The 13,246-nt window shown below is 33.6% G+C and overlaps 1 protein-coding gene across 2 annotated transcripts in view; it reads left to right on the top strand.

Moving 5' to 3' along the window:
- The window catches only part of LOC120343899 (E3 ubiquitin-protein ligase LRSAM1-like), a 28,679-nt gene that overhangs the window by 9,673 nt on the left and 5,760 nt on the right, over positions 1–13,246 (top strand). The window contains exons 12-16 of one of the 2 annotated variants that reach the window (XM_078112798.1): positions 7,422–7,609; positions 8,513–8,668; positions 9,234–9,260; positions 12,369–12,464; positions 12,971–13,069. In XM_078112798.1, the coding sequence (XP_077968924.1) occupies positions 7,422–7,609; positions 8,513–8,668; positions 9,234–9,260; positions 12,369–12,464; positions 12,971–13,069 (566 nt within the window). The remainder of the gene's footprint in view (positions 1–7,421; positions 7,610–8,512; positions 8,669–9,233; positions 9,261–12,368; positions 12,465–12,970; positions 13,070–13,246) is intronic. The other variant, XM_078112799.1, reaches the window with a different exon arrangement.

Here is a 13,246-nt window from a genome sequence, read left to right as displayed (position 1 = left end):
ATTGTTTTGAAAGTGGGGTATTTGGTTGTATTAAAATGGAGTATTTGGTTGTATTGAAAGTGTGAGGTATTTAGTTGTATTAAAATGAAATATTTGCTTGTTTTGAAAGTGAGAGGTATTTGGTTGTATTAAAATGAAATATTTGCTTGTTTTGAAAGTGAGAGGTATTTGGTTGTATTAAAATGGAGTATTTGATTGTTTTGAAAGTGTGAGGTATTTGGTTGTATTAAAATGGAGTATTTGATTGTTTTGAAAGTGTGAGGTATTTGGTTGTATTAAAATGAAATATTTGCTTGTTTTGAAAGTGAGAGGTATTTGGTTGTATTAAAATGGAGTATTTGATTGTTTTGAAAGTGTGAGGTATTTGGTTGTATTAAAATGGAATATTTGATTGTTTTGAAAGTGTGAGGTCTTTGGTTGTATTAAAAGGAGTATTTGGTTGTTTTGAAAGTGTGAGGTATTTGGTTGTATTAAAATGAAATATTTGCTTGTTTTGAAAGTGAGAGGTATTTGGTTGTATTAAAATGGAGTATTTGATTGTTTTGAAAGTGTGAGGTATTTGGTTGTATTAAAATGAAATATTTGCTTGTTTTGAAAGTGAGAGGTATTTGGTTGTATTAAAATGGAGTATTTGATTGTTTTGAAAGTGTGAGGTCTTTGGTTGTATTAAAATGAAATATTTGCTTGTTTTGAAAGTGAGAGGTATTTGGTTGTATTAAAATGGAGTATTTGATTGTTTTGAAAGTGTGAGGTATTTGGTTGTATTAAAATGGAATATTTGATTGTTTTGAAAGTGTGAGGTATTTGGTTGTATTAAAAGGAGTATTTGGTTGTTTTGAAAGTGTGAGGTATTTGGTTGTATTAAAATGGAATATTTGATTGTTTTGAAAGTGTGAGGTGTTTGGTTGTATTAAAAGGAGTATTTGGTTGTTTTGAAACTGGGGTATTTGGTTGTATTAAAATGGAGTATTCGGTTGTATTGAAAGTGTGAGGTATTTGGTTGTATTAGAATGGAATATTTGATTGTTTTGAAACTGGGGTATTTGGTTGTATTAAAATGGAGTATTCGGTTGTATTGAAAGTGTGAGGTATTTGGTTGTATTAAAAGGAATATTTGGTTGTTTTGAAAGTGTGGTGTATTTGGTTGTATTAAAAGGAGTATTTGGTTGTTTTGAAAGTGTGAGGTATTTGGTTGTATTAAAATGGAGTATTTGATTGTTTTGAAAGTGTGAGGTCTTTGGTTGTATTAAAATGAAATATTTGCTTGTTTTGAAAGTGAGAGGTATTTGGTTGTATTAAAATGGAGTATTTGATTGTTTTGAAAGTGTGAGGTATTTGGTTGTATTAAAATGGAATATTTGATTGTTTTGAAAGTGTGAGGTATTTGGTTGTATTAAAAGGAGTATTTGGTTGTTTTGAAAGTGTGAGGTATTTGGTTGTATTAAAATGGAATATTTGATTGTTTTGAAAGTGTGAGGTGTTTGGTTGTATTAAAAGGAGTATTTGGTTGTTTTGAAACTGGGGTATTTGGTTGTATTAAAATGGAGTATTCGGTTGTATTGAAAGTGTGAGGTATTTGGTTGTATTAGAATGGAATATTTGATTGTTTTGAAACTGGGGTATTTGGTTGTATTAAAATGGAGTATTCGGTTGTATTGAAAGTGTGAGGTATTTGGTTGTATTAAAAGGAATATTTGGTTGTTTTGAAAGTGTGGTGTATTTGGTTGTATTAAAAGGAGTATTTGGTTGTTTTGAAAGTGTGAGGTATTTGGTTGTATTAAAATGGAATATTTGATTGTTTTGAAACTGGGGTATTTGGTTGTATTAAAATGGAGTATTTGGTTGTATTGAAAGTGTGAGGTATTTGGTTGTATTAAAATGGAATATTTGATTGTTTTGAAAGTGTGAGGTATTTGGTTGTATTAAAATGGATTATTTGATTGTTTTGAAAGTGTGAGGTATTTGGTTGTATTAAATGGAATATTCGGTTGTTTTGGAAGTGTGAGGTATTTGGTTGTATTAAAATGGAATATTTGGTTGTTTTGAAAGTGTGAGGTATTTGGTTGTATTAAAATGGAATGTTTGGTTGTTTTGAAAGTGTGAGGTATTTGGTTGTATTAAAATGGAGTATTTGGTTGTTTTGAAAGTGTGAGGTATTTGGTTGTATTAAAATGGAGTATTTGGTTGTTTTGAAAGTGTGAGGTATTTGGTTGTATTAAAATGGAGTATTTGGTTGTTTTGAAAGTGTGAGGTATTTTGTTGTATTAAAATGGAGTATTTGGTTGTTTTGAAAGTGTGGTGTATTTGGTTGTATTAAAATGGAATATTTGGTTGTTTTGAAAGTGTGAGGTATTTGGTTGTATTAAAATGGAATATTTGGTTGTTTTGAAAGTGCGAGGTGTTTGGTTGTATTAAAATGGAGTATTTGGTTGTTTTGAAAGTGTGAGGCGTTTGGTTGTATTAAAATGGAATATTTGGTTGTTTTGGAAGTGTGAGGTATTTGGTTGTATTAAAATGGAGTATTTGGTTGTTTTGAAAGTGTGAGGTATTTGGTTGTATTAAAATGGAGTATTTGGTTGTTTTGAAAGTGTGAGGTGTTTGGTTGTATTAAAATGGAGTATTTGCTTGTTTTGAAAGTGTGAGGTATTTGGTTGTATTAAAATGGAATATTTGATTGTTTTGAAAGTGTGAGGTATTTGGTTGTATTAAAATGGAATATTTGATTGTTTTGAAAGTGTGAGGTATTTGGTTGTATTGAAAGTGTGAGGTATTTGGTTGTATTAAAATGGAGTATTTGGTTGTTTTGAAAGTGTGAGGTATTTGGTTGTATTAAAATGGAATATTTGGTTGTTTTGAAAGTGTGAGGTATTTGGTTGTATTAAAATGGAGTATTTGGTTGTTTTGAAAGTGTGAGGTATTTGGTTGTATTAAAATGGAATATTTGATTGTTTTGGAAGTTTGACCATTTGGTTGTATTAAAATGGAATATTTGATTGTTTTGAAAGTGTGAGGTATTTGGTTGTATTAAAACGGAGTATTTGGTTGTTTTGAAAGTGTGAGGTATTTGGTTGTATTAAAATGGAGTATTTGGTTGTTTTGAAAGTGTGAGGTATTTGGTTGTATTAAAATAGAGTATTTGGTTGTTTTGAAAGTGTGAGGTATTTTGTTGTATTAAAATGGAGTATTTGGTTGTTTTGAAAGTGTGGTGTATTTGGTTGTATTAAAATGGAATATTTGGTTGTTTTGAAAGTGTGAGGTATTTGGTTGTATTAAAATGGAATATTTGGTTGTTTTGAAAGTGCGAGGTGTTTGGTTGTATTAAAATGGAGTATTTGGTTGTTTTGAAAGTGTGAGGCGTTTGGTTGTATTAAAATGGAATATTTGGTTGTTTTGGAAGTGTGAGGTATTTGGTTGTATTAAAATGGAGTATTTGGTTGTTTTGAAAGTGTGAGGTATTTGGTTGTATTAAAATGGAATATTTGGTTGTTTTGAAAGTGTGAGGGTATTTGGTTGTATTAAAGTGGAATATTTGAGTGTTTTGAAAGTGTGAGGTATTTGGTTGTATTAAAATGGAGTTTTTGGTTGTATTGAAAGGAGTATTTGGTTGTTTTGAAAGTGTGAGGTATTTGGTTGTATTAAAATGGAGTATTTGGTTGTTTTGAAAGTGTGAGTTGTTTGGTTGTATTAAAATGGAGTATTTGGTTGTTTTGAAAGTGTGAGGGTATTTGGTTGTATTAAAGTGGAATATTTGAGTGTTTTGAAAGTGTGAGGTATTTGGTTGTATTAAAACGGAATATTTGGTTGTTTTGAAAGTGTGAGGTATTTGGTTGTATTAAGATGGAATATTTGGTTGTTTTGAAAGTGTGAGGTATTTGGTTGTATTAAAATGGAATATTTGGTTGTTTTGAAAGTGTGAGGTATTTGGTTGTATTAAGATGGAATATTTGGTTGTTTTGAAAGTGTGAGGTATTTGGTTGTATTAAGATGGAATATTTGGTTGTTTTGAAAGTGTGAGGTATTTGGTTGTATTAAAAAGGAATATTTGGTTGTTTTGAAAGTGTGAGGTATTTTGTTGTATTAAAATGGAGTATTTGGTTGTTTTGAAAGTGTGGTGTATTTGGTTGTATTAAAATGGAATATTTGGTTGTTTTGAAAGTGTGAAGTATTTGGTTGTTTTGAAAGTGCGAGGTGTTTGGTTGTATTAAAATGGAATATTTGGTTGTTTTGAAAGTGTGAGGTGTTTGGTTGTATTAAGATGGAATATTTGGTTGTTTTGAAAGTGTGAGGTGTTTGGTTGTATTAAGATGGAATATTTGGTTGTTTTGAAAGTGTGAAGTATTTGGTTGTTTTGAAAGTGCGAGGTATTTGGTTGTATTAAAACGGAATATTTGGTTGTTTTGAAAGTGCGAGGTATTTGGTTGTATTAAAATGGAGTATTTGGTTGTTTTGAAAGTGTGAGATGTTTGGTTGTATTAAAATGGAATATTCGGTTGTTTTGAAAGTGTTAAGTATTTGGTTGTATTAAAATGGAGTATTTGGTTGTTTTGAAAGTGTGGTGTATTTGGTTGTATTAAAATGGAATATTTGGTTGTTTTGAAAGTTTGAAGGGTTTGGTTGTATTAAAATGGAATATTTGGTTGTTTGAAAGTGTGAGGTATTTTGTTGTATTAAAATGGAGTATTTGGTTGTTTTGAAAGTGTGGTGTATTTGGTTGTATTAAAATGGAATATTTGGTTGTTTTGAAAGTGTGAGGTATTTGGTTGTATTAAAATGGAATATTTGGTTGTTTTGAAAGTGCGAGGTGTTTGGTTGTATTAAAATGGAATATTTGGTTGTTTTGAAAGTGCGAGGTGTTTGGTTGTATTAAAATGGAGTATTTGGTTGTTTTGAAAGTGTGAGGCGTTTGGTTGTATTAAAATGAATATTCGGTTGTTTTGAAAGTTTGAAGGGTTTGGTTGTATTAAAATGGAATATTTGGTTGTTTGAAAGTGTGAGGTATTTTGTTGTATTAAAATGGAGTATTTGGTTGTTTTGAAAGTGTGGTGTATTTGGTTGTATTAAAATGGAATATTTGGTTGTTTTGAAAGTGTGAGGTATTTGGTTGTATTAAAATGGAATATTTGGTTGTTTTGAAAGTGCGAGGTGTTTGGTTGTATTAAAATGGAGTATTTGGTTGTTTTGAAAGTGTGAGGCGTTTGGTTGTATTAAAATGGAATATTTGGTTGTTTTGGAAGTGTGAGGTATTTGGTTGTATTAAAATGGAGTATTTGGTTGTTTTGAAAGTGTGAGGTATTTGGTTGTATTAAAATGGAATATTTGGTTGTATTGAAAGTGTGAGGTGTTTGGTTGTATTAAAATGGAATATTTGGTTGTATTGAAAGTGTGAGGTATTTGGTTGTATTAAAATGGAATATTTGGTTGTTTTGAAAGTGTGAGGTATTTGGTTGTATTAAAATGGAATATTTGGTTGTTTTGAAAGTGTGAGGTATTTGGTTGTATTAAAATGGAGTATTTGGTTGTTTTGAAAGTGTGAGGTATTTGGTTGTATTAGAATGGAATATTTGGTTGTTTTGAAAGTGTGAGGTATTTGGTTGTATTAAAATGGAATATTTGGTTGTTTTGAAAGTGTGAGGTATTTGGTTGTATTAAAATGGAATATTTGGTTGTTTTGAAAGTGTGAGGTATTTGGTTGTATTAAAATGAAATATTTGATTGTTTTGAAAGTGTGAGGTGTTTGGTTGTATTAAAATGGAGTATTTGGTTGTATTGAAAGTGTGAGGTATTTGGTTGTATTAAAATGGAATGTTTGGTTGTTTTGAAAGTGCGAGGTATTTGGTTGTATTAAAATGGAATATTTGGTCGTTTTGAAAGTGTGAGGTATTTGGTTGTATTAAAATGGAATATTTGGTTGTTTTGAAAGTGTGAGGTATTTGGTTGTATTAAAATGGAATATTTGATTGTTTTGGAAGTTTGAGGTATTTGGTTGTATTAAAATGAAATATTTGATTGTTTTGAAAGTGTGTAGTGTTTGGTTGTATTAAAATGGAGTATTTGGTTGTATTGAAAGTGTGAGGTATTTGGTTGTATTAAGATGGAATATTTGGTTGTTTTGAAAGTGTGAGGTATTTGGTTGTATTAAAATGGAATATTTGGTTGTTTTGAAAGTGTGAGGTATATGGTTGTATTAGAATGGAATATTTGGTTGTTTTGAAAGTGTGAGGTGTTTGGTTGTATTAAAATGGAATATTTGGTTGTTTTGAAAGTGTGAGGTATTTGGTTGTATTAAAATGGAATATTTGGTTGTTTTGAAAGTGTGAGGTATTTGGTTGTATTAAAATGAAATATTTGATTGTTTTGAAAGTGTGAGGTGTTTGGTTGTATTAAAATGGAGTATTTGGTTGTATTGAAAGTGTGAGGTATTTGGTTGTATTAAAATGGAATGTTTGGTTGTTTTGAAAGTGCGAGGTATTTGGTTGTATTAAAATGGAATATTTGGTTGTTTTGAAAGTGTGAGGTATTTGGTTGTATTAAAATGGAATATTTGATTGTTTTGGAAGTTTGAGGTATTTGGTTGTATTAAAATGAAATATTTGATTGTTTTGAAAGTGTGAGGTGTTTGGTTGTATTAAAATGGAGTATTTGGTTGTATTGAAAGTGTGAGGTATTTGGTTGTATTAAGATGGAATATTTGGTTGTATTGAAAGTGTGAGATATTTGGTTGTATTAGAATGGAATATTTGGTTGTATTGAAAGTGTGAGGTATTTGGTTGTATTAAAATGGAAGATTTGATTGTTTTGGAAGTGTGAGGTATTTGGTTGTATTAAAATGGAGTATTTGGTTGTTTTGGAAGTGTGAGGTATTTGGTTGTATTAAAATGGAATATTTGGTTGTATTGAAAGTGTGAGGTATTTGGTTGTATTAAAATAGAGTATTTGGTTGTTTTGGAAGTGTGAGGTATTTGGTTGTATTAAAATGGAATATTTGGTTGTATTGAAAGTGTGAGGTATATGGTTGTATTAAAATGGAATATTTGGTTGTATTGAAAGTGTGAGATATTTGGTTGTATTAAAATGGAATATTTGGTTGTATTGAAAGTGTGAGGTTTTTGGTTGTATTAAAATGGAAGATTTGATTGTTTTGGAAGTGTGAGGTATTTGGTTGTATTAAAATGGAGTAGTTGGTTGTTTTGGAAGTGTGAGGTATTTGGTTGTATTAAAATGGAATATTTGGTTGTATTGAAAGTGTGAGGTATTTGGTTGTATTAAAATGGAGTATTTGGTTGTTTTGAAAGTGTGAGGTGTTTGGTTGTATTAAAATGGAATATTTGGTTGTATTGAAAATGTGGCGTATTTGGTTGTATTGAAAGTGCGAGCTATTTTGTTGTATTGAAATGTAAATTTTCGCATTTTTTTTTCAACAGCTGCAATGCAAGCTATGGTTGCTGAAAATGATCAGTTTGCGATAAAAGTGAAGCAATATCTAGCAGAACAGACGCATGCCGCAAAAAGAGCCCAAGGTTCTGTACGAAGCGACGGGAAACAAGTCGAAGCCGCGTTGCTAAAGCAACAAGAATGTCAGGACAAATTAATAGGACAGATTTTGCATGAGGTAAGGCGACCATTCCACTGACTTTGTGGTTTAATTTATTCACTTTGTTTTCTCAAAACAAGACCTTAAAAGTGGAAATAAAATTGAAAGTCATATTACACCTTTTAAAGATTTTCAACACCTTTTAAAGATTTTTTTATTTTAAAGCAGTGGTTTAAATTCTGCTAATTTTAAACTTGAGTGAAATTGTTTAACACTCTTTGTTTTTTTTTTGCGTTCTTGATACTGCTTATTGTTACATCATTATCACAATTTAGACATGTATATCTTCGCAACAATTCAATCATACCGGTATTTTATTTTTTGTTCTGGTACTGATTTCCGCCCCTTGCGGGCGCTCCTTCTGTTTCTAATTTTGGCCCCTGGTTTACTCAACATCCTAAACCACTGGTTTAAACAATTCAAACAATAAGAGACAATTAAACTATTGCACGGGAAATCATCTGTTCTGCTTCTCCAAAAAGGTTGAAGACCACTGCTTTAAAGTGATGAAGTCATCGCCTAGGGGCCCTGGGCCCATATTAAAAAACGCTGCTCTACACCAGTGTTGTGCAAACTGCGGCCCCCGGGCCAAATGTCGAGTTTTTAATTTAGTTTAATAATCTGGTACAAGCGTGTAATTTCAATCTCTCTGCATTGCAAAGCTTATACCTGAGTCAAATTTATCTATGCATATGACTTTACAATGACTCAACAGCCAGCTTGTGCAAAGCAAACATCGCATGTCATAAGATCAATAGCCAACTTTTTGTGCTTGCAACTACTAGAAAGCCTATGTTAAATAATGGTGCGGTTCTCGGCCTCACCCAGTTATTTTTATCTGGCTCTCCTGTATTAAAGTTTGCACACCCCTGCTTGACACCACTAAACCACTAACATTATTTTTTTACCTCCTTTTTGTAGGAAGACGTGCAACGCCAAGCGTTCATAGTATTACAATTGGAGAAAGATATTGCACGAAGAAGAATCATCTCACAAATACAAGAAGTCCAAAACGCTTTGCTGAATCTGACTTTGGTTGAAATGAAGAGGAACACGTACAAGTTGGATAATGAACAGGTTGGTGTTTTTTAGTTTAAGGGGGAGAGGAAAGCTGACTAGATAGTTTCTATATAGATAAGGGGTAAAGGCTGCTGAAAAAACAGGCTTGTTAACTTAATAGAAACATAGAGGTAGTGGACCCCACCTTTTTATGCTCGGAAGAACTGGAGTTTACTTATAAAAGGAAGAGTAAAATCAGTTTTGCGCCGCATGATGGCCCCCTCGGTGGGCTACAGGCCCCCAGTCGGGAATCGCTGGTTTAATTATTAAATGGCTATAACCATAACTAAAGTAACTCCCAAGACACACCAACAGGAATGAACACTTCACTACCCAGAGAGCATGTGGTCACTTGCTGGTTGGTCATGTGACCAGTCACCTGGAACTGATGACATCACTGGTCATGGTCAGTCATCTGTTACTGATGACATCACTGGCCAAAATCAGCCATCTGTTACTGATGACATCATCGGTCATGCTCTGCCATCTTGGAAAATGCTAGCTGCCAGAAACAAATAAAGATACAGTTAAAAGTATCATCTCTATTATTTTAATTAAACTCTTTCATTTTATTTTTTTGAAGCTGGTCACACAAGCTGATATTGGTCAGGTACGACTGGTATTTGTACAGCATGTTTCTTGTATGCACAATCTGATCTCTCTCAATCTAAAAAGAAAATAGTGGGAGATCTCATTTGGCATAACTGTGCTTTGATTCAATTTCTCTCTCTTTAACTTGGTGTTATTCAAACTTTTTTCGTCACGACCTACTTGGCACAGCGAAACTAGAAGTGAAGTTGTGATGTAACAATTGTTTCGTCATGCATGATGGCTCGTCTACGTTTGGTTTTGTTCTGGCTGAGAGAGGCGTAATTCTTTAAAAGCGTAAATAAAATGTGACGTTCAGCTTTGTTATGTCAAGTCAGGATCTGTTTTCTCGTCAATTCTTCAATAATGTTCTTGAAACATACTACAGCCCACATTGAGCCCCTTTCATGACCCCCCGGGGGCCGATACCCCCAGTTTGGAGAGCCCTGCTCCAACTGATTAATGATAGTTGCCTTAGCATGATGGTATGGCATTATGGGTAAAACCACTGAAGCATGTTTCCCGAGTATAAATACTGCCATGCTGGTCTCCAAAGGTCATTCAGTACTTTGGTATAGCAGAGGCAACATTATGTCTGACTATAAAAATATTTTTTTGTCGTGACAACTGAACTGTTTATGTTAAGTGTCACTTTTGTCCAATAAAACATTAATATATACAAAAAAACAGTAATCTTCACTCTAAACAAGGATCTGGACAAGCAAGCTGTTGATAAGGGAGTTATTTTCATGAATGCATGCTTCATATAGATTACATGTGGACTCTTTTTAATTCAAAAGTCTTGTGCTGCACACTAACATGAATATATTTCTGTAAATTTTCACTGTTATGCGGTCACACAAGCATATATAGTTAACTATAGTTGCAGAAATACGTTCATAACAGCGTGCAGCAAGACTATTGAATCACTTAGGATTGTTATCTCCACTCTTGCTACAGCATCCTTGCATTATATGCATTCGGATCCATCAGTGCAAGCAACTGCATTTCAGCAAGACTCTTTAATCATATAGAATATTTACTTGGGTTTTTGACATTCTTGCGTTTGACATATACACATTCATTTTTGCAAGTTAGTCTTTTTGCAAGTTAGTCTTGCTAAACCCTGATTATTAATTGTGTGGTGACTTTCAAGGGTAGAAGTATTGTCTGCATGCTTCACTGTCATTATGGTGGAATAATGCTTATATACATGCCCTGGTGCTCCCGAAATATGCAAACCAAGATGGCGGACATCGGAACGTAACATGGGTAACAGGTTAGGGTTAGGCGATAATTTTTTTCCAATTTACCTTATTTTAGTCCTATTATCAGTTCGAAGACTAGCCAAGAGCCTCCCGTAGTATTTATACCTAAAATTATGGCCTAACCCTAACCTAGTACACATATTACATTCCGATGTCCGCCATCTTGGTTCGCATACTTCGGGAGCCCCCATGCCCTGTACATTTTTGAAACGGGATTCTGAAATTTCTAATTGCTAAGTTAGACCGTAACAGCTAGTGGTTCCTGCAAGAAAAGTTTCCATGTCTAATGAAGGTCTAAAAAGCGTTTCAAGCTACGAATAATTGCTATGTTTGATACAGAAAAATGCCTTTTTGTTACTTTTCGCTGCCCTTAGCTCGTATGATACAGAATTTTTTTTTACTTTCGATTTTAATCGGTAAGTATGTTGATAGGTATTAGTCTGTATGTATGTCCTTTTGCGATATCTCACGAAAGCGAGATTGAATCTGCTCCAGATTTTGCATGTGCATTCATCATATCTCGGACCAGAAGCCTATTGATTTGGGGCGAATTATGTCGTATAATTAGCGAGTTATCAATCAATTATTGATATAGTGATCTAGATTTTTGTAAAGCGAGAGAATTTCGAGACCCGCCGATTGTGTGTGTGCGATGCGCAGTGCGCAAGTTACAAGAGCGGATGAATTGAAACTGCAGTTTCTGTTTTGGGGGATCCCCTAACTATCGATCGATAAGTCTTCGGTTTCCAACCGATATTCTCGTTTTACTTTTTGAAAAGGGGTTTTTTGCCCTTATGATACAGAAATTCTTCATTTCGAAGGGTGTTCCGACCTTCCAACTCGTATGATACAAAAACTGCATTTTTGAAGGGGGAAGTTAGACTCCTAAACAGTCCTCTCTCTTTTCCGGATGGCTACACCCCTGGTCCTATACAAGCAGTTACTCACTAACATCTATCTACATGTAGAAATCGATATGTATATGTAGCATGTACGAAAGCTGATCAAGTTTGTTAAAATTAAAGCTGAGGGAGAATAAGACTGGCTATGCCGGGCATTCAGCAATTTTATGATATTTATTTGCACAACTAACATCTGAGTTTTTAAAGATACACGCATATTCAGCCGTACTGTGATCATTTATGTGCACAAAACAAGCCCATTTATCATCCTGATTAAATTTCACATATTATTACTTATCGATCTTAAGATCGGTAAGTATATTGATAGGTATTTGTCTGTATGTCTGTCTGTATGTATGTCTGTCTGTATGTCTGTCTGTCTGTATGTCTGTCTGTATGTATGTCTGTCTGTATGTATGTCTGTCTGTGTGTCTGTTAGATGCACGCGATATCTCACGAAAGCGAGATTGAATCTGCTCCAGATTTTGCATGTGCATTCATCTTATCTCGGACCAGTAGCCTATTGATTTTGGGCGAATTATGTCGTATAATTAGCGAGTTATCAATCAATTATTGATATAGTGATCTAGATTTTTGTAAAGCGAGAGAATTTTGAAACCTGCCGAGTGTGTGTGTGCGATGCGCAGTGCGCAAGTTACAAGAGCGGATGAATCGAAACTGCAGTTTCTGTTTTGGGGGATCCCCTAACTATCGATCGATAAGTCTTCGGTTTCCAACCGATATTCTCGTTCTTTTCATTGTTGTGATTCAATCTTAATAAAATCGAATTTTCTTTCCAACGTGTCGTGATTTGTAATACAGAAAGTAAATGTGTCGTGAATTTGGAACGATTGGGAACCTCGTCGTAATAGTTCAGACTATTTTAATTTTTTTAACAGCACAGATTTTTCATTCCAGCCTTTATTTGTTTGGATTGATTTATTTTTCATATGTTTTCAGGAAGTTCTACGATCGAAAAGACAGGAATTGACTGATATATTGATGGTTTTACTGAAAGAAAAGGATAAACGAGAAGAAATAATGAAAGAAAGACTGGTGAGTGTTGAAGAACTTGAAAATTTTAAATTTTTATTCGTGCCTTGATTATTTGTCAATATCGCATAACCCAAGGCAGGGCTACTCAACTATTTTCACCAAAGGTCCGTTTACGAAACTTCAAAATTACTGAGGTCCGCCCATTACAGAAAATTTATTTCATTGAATAAACGAAACGTCAGATGCAATATTGCATTTAATACAAGAGCAATGAATGGCTCGCAAACATGGACACAAATATCGCACATCGGTACCAGTACGACAAACTGTATAGCTGTTTATTTACATTGTATCAAAATTATCTGAAACTATAAAACGATGCTTATGCTGCCAAAATAAACACCAGTTGAGTAGCCGAGACCTAGGGGTTCTCAAACTTTTGGTGCTATCGAGCTCGTGAAGAGGTTGGCTATTTTTTATGTTGCTCCACAATAAATTCATAAAAAAACACATTGTTACTTGCCAATTATTGTTTTGAAGTAAATTAAAAATATTTTGTTCCTCAGATTGAAATGGAAGGTCAGAGAGAGAGCGATCAGATGGATTTCTGGCTCGTGCAGTATCAGAGATTGATGGATTCTAAACCTGAGAAACTGATTGCTAAGGTGAGGATTTTTGGAGGGGGGGGGGGGGGGGGGTTAGGTGGGGGGGGGGATTTATTGTACAGTACTAGAAAAACTCATTATCAAGGTTAAGATTTTTTTTAGGGAGGGTTTTTGGGTCTGTGATGGGGGGGGGGGATGATTTCTTGTGCAGTACTAGAAAAACTCGTCAAGGTTAAG

Source organism: Styela clava, chromosome 5, assembly GCF_964204865.1.
Source record: "Styela clava chromosome 5, kaStyClav1.hap1.2, whole genome shotgun sequence".
NCBI lineage: Eukaryota > Metazoa > Chordata > Ascidiacea > Stolidobranchia > Styelidae > Styela > Styela clava.
Note: the sequence above shows the minus strand (reverse complement) of the source record. Positions and strands in the feature narration are given on the sequence as shown.